The 9,167-nt window shown below is 48.8% G+C and overlaps 1 protein-coding gene across 2 annotated transcripts in view; it reads left to right on the top strand.

Annotated features, from left to right (window-relative positions):
* Positions 1-6,929, top strand: part of Higd1a (HIG1 hypoxia inducible domain family member 1A) — a 9,700-nt gene extending 2,771 nt beyond the window's left edge. Inside the window, exons 2-4 of one of the 2 annotated variants that reach the window (XM_004640660.3) lie at positions 2,099-2,217; positions 5,117-5,251; positions 5,928-6,929. In XM_004640660.3, the coding sequence (XP_004640717.1) occupies positions 2,121-2,217; positions 5,117-5,251; positions 5,928-5,977 (282 nt within the window). In that variant the 5' untranslated portion in view covers positions 2,099-2,120 and the 3' untranslated portion in view covers positions 5,978-6,929. Of the gene's footprint in view, positions 1-2,087; positions 2,218-5,116; positions 5,252-5,927 lie in introns of both variants that reach the window. The other variant, XM_023700801.1, reaches the window with a different exon arrangement.
* Positions 6,930-9,167: the final 2,238 nt, after the last annotated feature.

Raw genomic sequence — 9,167 nt, 5'->3', positions numbered from 1 at the left:
TTGCAAGGATCCAAGACTTTTACTCACTTTATCATTTCTTTTTTCATAGACGGAATGTAAAACTTGTATTTTAAAAAGCAGTTGAACATGTGGAATCTGGCTTTTTAACTGACTGAACTCTTCAAATGTGTCCAGTACACATTTTGTGGTACTTGTTGCATACGGGGCATTGCAGCAGGTCGTGGGGATGGACAGGAACAGAGCGAGTAGAGGCCCTGACTGCCAGGAGTCCAGTAAAGGAGCGAGTTAAACAAGTAGTTGTGATGGGTAGTGAAGGAGCGCATAATCAGAACACTTAGCAGAAGCCTGGGAAATCAACAGGACTTCAGAGGCCAGTTGAGATGCGAACCTGAAAAAGTAGCACTTAGCCAGGAAAGTTCCTGGGGGCAGAGCTGGCCATGCAGGGAAACTGCGGTCGTCTGGTCAGAGGCTTGGGGCAGGGAGCATCTCACGGGGGCGTGGGGGTGGCAAGGAGAGGAAGCGGGTGTGCTGAGCGGCCGCAGCTGAGGAGCTCTGCGGCCGGCCGCAGGCCTGCCTGGGTCCCGTGCGGGCCGCCAGCTAGGCCGCTGAGGCAGTTTCTTCAGTTCACCGCGCAAACCCTTCTCTCTGAAACTTCTCAAAACCAGCTACAGATAGCGTTCCATGTAAATTCAGTTCTTATTGTCATGCTGATAATCACGCCGTCTTTTCAGTATCTAGTTTTTGAATCATTAATCACTTTTGTATTTGTGCTTTAGTTTTTCAAATAGGAGCATCCCGAACCTTGAGCCTTATGCATGATAAAAGTTGAGTAAGAGTTTAGTCATTTAGGAAGTAATGGAATACAAACAGCAAGGATCTGGTCCTCTCTGAATTTTTTTCCCTTACCCAGCTAAGGTTTTCTTCTCTGTTGGAAGCCAGCACTGATGCTCCTCAGTGGAGCTGAGGCATGGGGTGATGATTTCGAACTGCACGTGCCTCCCTCCGCCAGCCCCTGGAGCTGCATTTTCTGTGAAGGTGCTCCCTGCCACGTCCCCCTCCCCAGGGGCTTTTTTTTCCACAAAAAAAAAAAAAGAGAGAATTTGAGGGAACATGGAAATGTGAGAAAGATCCATAAAAGAGCAAATCTGTAGTTGAGGAGACTCTTGCTGAAGAGTCGCAGGCACTTCCATTTCTGCTGCTGTGGTGCGTGGTGACCCCAGAGGTATATGGTTTATTCAGTTAAACAGCATATTTAAAGGGAACCATGTCTAGCAACATGATTTGAAATTAATCCTTGTCCCTAAGAGGAAGAAATGCACGTGGCAGGCATTCCTGGGCTCCTATGAATGACACGCATATCCCAGAAGGCGAGTGACATCGATCCTAGAGACCAGGGCGCGCTGACCAGGCATGAGAAGCGAAGGCAGTCAGCTGCCGAGAGCGGCGCGGTGTGCGCGAGGCTGCGCGTTACAGCCAGTGGGGTTCCGCGTTACAGCCAGTGGGGTTCCGCGTTACAGCCAGTGGGGTTCCGCGTTACAGCCAGTGGGGTTCCGCGCCCGCTGTCGAGAGCCGGGCTTGGGTAGCTAGAAGCTGTCAGGGTGAAGCGGAGTGGAATGGAAGAGGGCCAGGAAATTGATAACTGGTAATGTAACTGATGAAAGTAACTTTTAAGAAAATTAAACTCTTTAACACAGTAAGTTTAAGAGGGATTATATATAACTGTAAAGGTGTCTGTAGATTGAAGATAGTTCATCCAGGAAATACTTTTTGAGGGCTGGCCAGATAGGTCAGAGGACTAAAGCGCCTGCTTAGGCAGAGCGCAGTGGCCAGGGTTTGATCCCGGCATGCCGTGCCAGCCCTGCCCCCATGGCGTGCTGAGGTTGGGACTGGGCGTGGTGGTGCGCGCCTGTAATCCCAGCGCTTTGGGAGGCTGAAAACAGGAGGATCCCTAGGAGTCTGATCTGTGTAGTGAGACCCTGTACATCCTGTACTAAATGCATTTAAAATATATTTTTTGAAGTTCATGGATAACACATCAGATTTTTCATGGAGATTAGGAATGTTTTGAGTTCATTCAGATATTTAATAATGTTCTAAGTGACTATAATCGCTGAAGCTTGTGGCAGCTCTCTTTCAGGAAGAGTCTTCAAGCAGTTACCATGTCAAGCAACACAGATGTTTCTCTTTCTTCATATGATGAAGACCAGGGATCCAAACTTATCCGAAAGGCTAAAGAAGCACCGTTTGTCCCTATTGGTATGTTTGGCCTTGACGGTCTAGTAGTAAGTGTGCTGTATGTCTGAAACAATAAAAACAAGGGCCAGCCAGATAGCAGATGAAAGGGCCTGCTTAGGCAGACATCGGGGTTGGAAGTTCGATGCCTTGGCCTGCTGTGCCGCCCTGCCCAAGGAGCAAAGACAAAGTGAACGTGTTCAGTGGACATAACCTGAAAGAATTTATTTTCACATTTTTAATGTTCAAATCCGCTGTGATTGGCGTGATACAAAGCCTGTCATGAAAATCCTTTGTCTGTTCAGGCAATTTGTGTTGTTTTCAGAGAATGATGCTTTGGGGATTCCAGACAGGCTGAGACTCTCGTTAAGGTCATGCTTATGGTTTATTAGAGCAAAAGGCTACAGGTGAAAGTCTACAGGGTAGGAAACGAAGCCCAGCTCCCACGTGCCCCTCCCAGTGGAGTGACACGGGGTGACAAAGGCCCTGGGCCCCAGGGCACCCAACATGCCTGTGTTCAGAGTTTCTGAGGCCAGTCATGTAGACATGCAGTGCCCATGAAGGGCTTGTGACATGTTAAAAAAATAAAATGACACAGTTGTCTCTAGCGATTTAAAAATCAGCGTATTAGAATAGAGTTCTCTCTAGACATCAAAAGCAAATACTGATTACATGTAGTGTTGACACACGAGTCACACTCCTTTTTAAGTCAGGTGTCAGCCAGGGATGCGGGCGAATGTGCTGCTATGGCTTGGAGTCCTAAATATTTGCATAAGACAGAAAAAGCCACAGAAGAACGGTAGACCCAAGCGAGAGAAAGGTCTCACGACTTCAGAAGACGTCCAGGGTGCCTGCGGCCGGCCGGGAGAGTAGAGGCCGGAAGCCCGCGGGGCGGGAATTGGGGTTCGGCCGCTGGGCTCGGGGCCTCCCTCCCAGTGGTCAGCCTTTAAGCCGACTGCCCAGAGGCGGCGGGTGCGCGTCCCCAGCGCTGCGCTGCGCTGCGCTGCGGTCCCGGGCAGCCCGAGCGTTTCCTCGCTGCACGTGTTCGGCCTTCACGCCCAGACCCAGCTAGAATACGGACCTTCGTGGGTCTGACTTTTGTTTTTGATGCTTGGCTTTAGATTCTGTGGACGCTGCCTTCAGATTATAGTCTTTGGAATTTGAAAGTTGTGTCTTAATACTTAATTGTGTTTTACTCTGTTGCTTGAAAGAAGATGTGATCTCTATTGTAAATTAAGATTTTAGATCTTATTTTAAAGCTGACATTGAAGTTTACATAATGGTATCATTCAACTCCTGTTTTCTAAAAGAGACAGTACCTTTTTCCTGCTTCTACTGTGCCTGTATTGCTGTTTTTGCTTGATGTATGCCATTGTTCTGTTGATTGGAATATTTAGAAGTTTAAGCTTTTTAACTCTTCAGTGTCATACTTCTGTCCCCTGTATAATATGTATGTCCAGGTTTGGTTTGGTTTGAATTCAGTAAAGGAAGTGAATCTCCATTCATATTTCTCCTAGTAAGTTCTGTCAAGTTTTTCTTCTACTATCTACTTCATATTTTCTGTTATACTTGATCCATTTGCTTTTGTATTTTTCTTGTGATGATTTGGAAGTTCTCTTCCAGTACTGCTAGTGATTATTTTTACATTTTTTGGAGGATAGGATTTACAACATTTCTGGGATTAAGATGAACACAAGAGCTGGTGAGCTAGCGGACTAAGCGCCTGCTTAGGCAAGCACGGGACTGGGGTTCAATCCCTGGCACCCCAGGCTCCGCCAGCCCCGCCCCGGAGCTGAGACCTGGAGTGGTAGCACACACCTGTAATCCCTCTGCTGGGGAGGCTGAAGCAGGAAGATCAGCGGGAGTCTGAGCTGTGTAGCGAGACCCTGTACCAAATACATTTATTTCCTAACTCAAGACTTTTAGCATTAATATTTTGTTGTAACAACCAAAACCTTAAATTTCAGGTTAATTTTTACCATGAGTTTGTCTCTATTATACTCATTTTGAAGGAACCAGTGTAGATTTCACTAGCTCACCATTCTATGTCATTATATTACACCTTTTTCACTGCACTCCCTCCCTCCCTTCTTTCCTTTCTTCTTTCCTTCTCTTAATTTTTTAACAGGCTTCCAAGGTCGAGCTCTTCTGGCCCTCTTGCTCAGCCCCCCAAATGCTGGAGTTGCAGGCTTGTGCCACTGTGCCCAGCCAGTGCCTTTATTTCTTGCGCTACTTTGGTTCGCTCTTTCCCTTTGCCCAGATTATTCCTCTAGGTGTTGGTATGAGGACGCACACGGGGCACGTTGAAAGCACACAGCCGTGCTGTGAGTAGTCTGTGCCTTCAAGGTGAATGGGCCGTGGTTCTGTGTGGGCGACGCCGTGTGCAGGGCGGTCTGCACTGTCTGGTCGCCTTCAGGGAGGGGGCAGAACGGGGCGAGAGCTGCACAGTCCTCCCCGACCGAAGACCCCTCGCAGCTGTAGTGATCATGAATTAGCTTGATTCCTGGGGGCTTTGGAGGGATTTACCTGGACAGTTCACAGACACCTACGCTGGGTTTGTTGTTGTTGTTGTTTGGGGGTGTTTTGTTTTGCTTTGTTTTGTTGAGACGGGGTCTGGCTCAGTCTCTGAGTTGTCCAGAACTTGCCATCTTCCTGCCTCAGCCTCCCAGTGTGCTGAGGTTAGAGGCATCGTGGTGCAACCCCACATCTTGAAAGATAATACTGACTTGCGGGGTATGCTACTGCTGGCTGTGAGTTACAGATTTTTGTTTTGAAGGAGAAAATATTAAAAGCTCTGTAAATTAATTAATTAGTGGTCCTGTAAGCCCTCTGAAAAATAATAGAAAGTAAATTGATTAATGGCAAAAGCAGCTTGGTTTCCTCTGCCCACACATTAACGCCCTTGTGACTGTGTCTTTTACAGGAATGGCAGGCTTCGCAGCAATTGTCGCGTATGGATTATACAAACTGAAGAGCAGGGGAAACACTAAAATGTCCGTGCACCTGATCCACATGCGCGTGGCAGCCCAAGGCTTCGTTGTGGGCGCAATGACCCTTGGTAGGTTCCCGCGGAGATTTGCACATCTGCAGGCAGTGCGGTTCTTCATAGGCAGGACCTAGCCGACGGTGGCAGTCGCCACTGCAGCCGTTGAGATATATCACTTATTTTCATGCAAAAGTAAATTAAAATAGTTTTACTATAATAAATATGTTAGGATGTATAGAGAGAGGGGAAGAGAGATGATACATTCTACTACTAAGACTTCAAGAAAGGAAAAACCCCACTGGCTCAGTTTCCTTGGGAGTGTGTCTGAGGGCAGCTTGCTGAGAAAGACACGTACTTGGCATTTACTGAGTTTTTGAAGGTAGGAAAGAGGTTTGTTAGTGTGGGTGCTAACACCTTTTGCTGTCATCATCCTGTGTTATCTGGTGTTAAATGACACGATCGGCTCCTTTTACAGATGCCAGGCATTCATGGTTCTTTAAAACAAATACTGTAACACTGAGCGAGTCAGACTCCTCTCACAAAGCTGCAGCTACTATAAAAGGAGTTCCCGAAAGTTAAGCTGTTCAGGAACACAAACACTATGATTAATGCTCCTTGGTTTCGCTGCCCTTTCAGCAGTCTGTGCTGGCTTGTTTTAGGGGACCCCCATGAGCTGTTCTGTCGCCTGGTTTGTTTTCTGAATGCTGGAGGAAATACCGCAGTGCTTAACGAGTGTCTTCTCCTGCAGGGATGGGCTATTCCATGTATCGGGAGTTCTGGGCAAAGCCTAAGCCCTAGAAGAGGAGACGCTGCCTTGAACTCTGGAAGCGCTTGCTGCAGTTAGACATCTCATGTTGAGGTTACGTATTTGTGTCAAAAATAAATCCTTTGAGTTGGTTCAAACTGTATTATAGTATCTGGAATAACATTTCTTCCTCGCAGCCTTGATAACCACGCTAGTGGTGACTGCTTCACTAACTGTGTCATTCAGGCTCCAGAAAGGTCACGTCTGTGCACTGGATAGCGTTTAGTCCACCTTCCCTCGCCCCTCATGACAGCTCCTCCTGCGCTGGCCAGCCCTGAAGCCCTCTGCTCTGCTGCCGAGTGTCCCACGCCCTGCATGTTGGGTAGGAGCCCCGTTGACCCCAGTTACTGCAGTTTGTCCTTGTCTGCCTTGTGGACTGGGGTGACGAGTTGGTTTTTAGGACTGGCTGGCTCTGGAAGAACTCTTTCAAAGTACATGTGAGCTGTAGCTTAGAGCCTCCCACAGCTGACATGTCCGTGCGTGCGTGCGTGCTCAACCTCGAATACTAACATGAGCGCTGCATTGAAGTCATGTTTATTTCAGAATCACACTTGTAAGCACGAGACTAGCATAACTATGAATTGCAGTTTAGCTCTTTTATACTTGTAGAATTATATTTTTTGCTGCTGTTGTATTAGAATAATTTTTAAATGTCATCTTGAAATAGAAGTATTTACCTTAAGTGCTAAGGCACAGATAAAGAACTACTTTTTAAATGTGTGCAGTATGTTTCTCTGTAAGAATTATGAATGTTAAAACACTTTACTCAGAGTGCAAGCAGTGAGTGGTTTAGTGGTGAGCTGGCTGGTCCGGCATGACGCACAAGCTCTGCTGTACCCCAGAATGGCTGTGAACGCTCGCAGAACCTCTTACCTAACCTGAACTCACATTCCGTGGTGACAACATCGTATCTGTCATGTTATTAAAGTGGGTGAATACATCAAATGTCTTGTATTTATTTCAGTGTGGAAAAGTGAATTATTCTGCAGAGGGGCACATAAGCTGGCACCCAGGAAACAGCCTTTTTTCCCTTCCGTGGCAGCCCCAGGTAAGATAGCTGCCAAGTGGAGACGGTGGTTGACGCCTGACGGCACTCGCCCAGTGCTACGCTGGGCTGCTGTCACAGAGCCTCCTCACGATCGCCCAGGAGCTTCTCAGGGCGAGACGAGGCGAGAGCAGCCGCGACAGCTCGCCATCCGCCCCTTGGCCAGGCAGGGGCAGAGCTGCGCCAGACCTGGCAGCGCAGCCGACAGCTGTGTGCGTGACACTGTGTGGCCTGAGCCAGGCCAGTGCTTGATACCCCACTGCCACTTACATCAGATGAGATGGTCCTTGAAGAAAGCTTTAAAGCATTTTTTTAAAAGAAAATCCCAGGAATGTCAAGTAATGTGGTAGTGCCAACCAGTGTTAGGGATTTAAGGGCTGGCCCCACAGTTACCGGAGTGAATTCAGTTGCACAAGCCCTCGCAGCATGTCTTCCCTCGCTAATGATGCCTGTGTCGCCGGGACCATGCCAGGGATTTCTTGGTCTTTCCCTGTCTGTAAAGTGAGAGCCTCAGCTTGCTGACTCCTGTGGGTCCTGTCTAGCCGAGGTCAGCGTGGCTCTGTAACAGTGTGTTAGGAATATGGGATGCTAGTACCTGTTTTCTTGGCTTTAAATAGACAGGAGGTGCAGCTGGACGGTCTGTGCCTTGTGAAAGAGGCCTTAGAGGAGCAGGCGTCCGAAATTGGAGCGCTTTGGGAGGTTCCTCCTTTAATTATGGTCCACTTTCTCTCCAGAGTCCCAGTAATCTCTTGGTTGGCAGAATTCAGTGATTTAATGGTTCCGTGAAAGATACTTGTGAAACATGAATTAAAGGAAATAAAAGACATCGGGAACAAGTCCTGTGTTTTTACACATTCAAAGGTGTTCATCTGTAGCCATTAGACAGTAAACAATTTAGATAATGAAAATCTCAGTGTATGGTTTCATTGGGAATATTGCAAATATTGCAGTGAGAAGCCTATGTCATGAAGTCTTCTCTAAATTTATGATTTGGTTTTAGGTTTTGCTTGGGTGTTTGTGAAGTGAAAGTCCTGTAACTTCAGTAGTACTAGTCTTGATGTTGGCCTTTTTGGTTGATGTTCTTTATTCCTTACATTTTCAGAAAATCGTTCTAATCAGTGAGATCTGGATTTTGCCCAGATAGATGCTCCTTTTCCACGCCTGCCCCAGAGGGTGATGAGTAGAGTGCGGTCTTAGTGGACCGGAGCCCTCCCAGTCCAGAGCCAAGGCGTGGGCCTCCCCTAAGGGAGCGCGGGGTTAGGCGGCGCCCGACGGCGTCTGGTCGTGGAGCCCTTAGAAGTGGCTCAAGGGATGTGCTGCTGTGTCCTACTGAAGGAGACCCGGGCTCGTGGTTCTGCCGCTCCTGGCCGAGTGGCTGTTTTCTGCGTGATGGCCGTGAGCCCAGTGCCGTGGGTCGTAGGTGAAATGCAGCGTGCAGCGCGAGGGCTGGCTCCGCGCGCAGAGTGCTCTAGGAAACAGCGGGTGATGCTGTGCGGAGAGCACCGCGGCAGCCTTCTCGGGATCGGCAGGACGGGGAGCGAGGCGGCCTTGGGCAGGGACCACACGACGCGTGCCGAGCGCTCGGTGCGTGACGCGGCAGGACCTGGGCCGGGGTTGTCCACCTGCAGGGTGTGCGGGCGTGGCGCGTGATTGCCCACCCCTGCCGCCCCGCCGTGCTGTGCTGGAGGCAGGACGGCGCGCTTCGTCCCCGCGCCTGCGGTGCAGCCTGGCTTGTGTAAGTGTTCAGCGTTGTTGGATGGTCAGACTAGGCTTTGCGCTCTAAATTCAGCAGCCCTGTCCCTGCGAGAAAGCTACCGCCGCCTCCCCGTATCTGCAGGTTCCGCAGCCACGCACCAAGAGCTGTTTTGTTTTAAATTGCCTGAACATAGATTTTCGTACCACAATCCCCGAACATAATATAAAGTTCTCTCCCTTATGCGCTCCAGGAAGTATACGAGAGGACATCCTCCACAGGCTGCATGCAAATGAACACCATGCCATTCTACTTACTATTTTTTGTATTTAGTACAGGGTCCACAAGGTCTCACTACCAGATCGGACTTGAAGTGATCATCCTGTTTTCAGCCTCCCACGCGCTGGGATTCCAGGCCAGCGCCACCACGCCCAGCCCGAGTCGG

This window comes from Octodon degus, unplaced genomic scaffold, assembly GCF_000260255.1.
Source record: "Octodon degus isolate 3935 unplaced genomic scaffold, OctDeg1.0 scaffold00126, whole genome shotgun sequence".
Classification (NCBI taxonomy): Eukaryota; Metazoa; Chordata; class Mammalia; order Rodentia; family Octodontidae; genus Octodon; species Octodon degus.
Note: the sequence above shows the minus strand (reverse complement) of the source record. Positions and strands in the feature narration are given on the sequence as shown.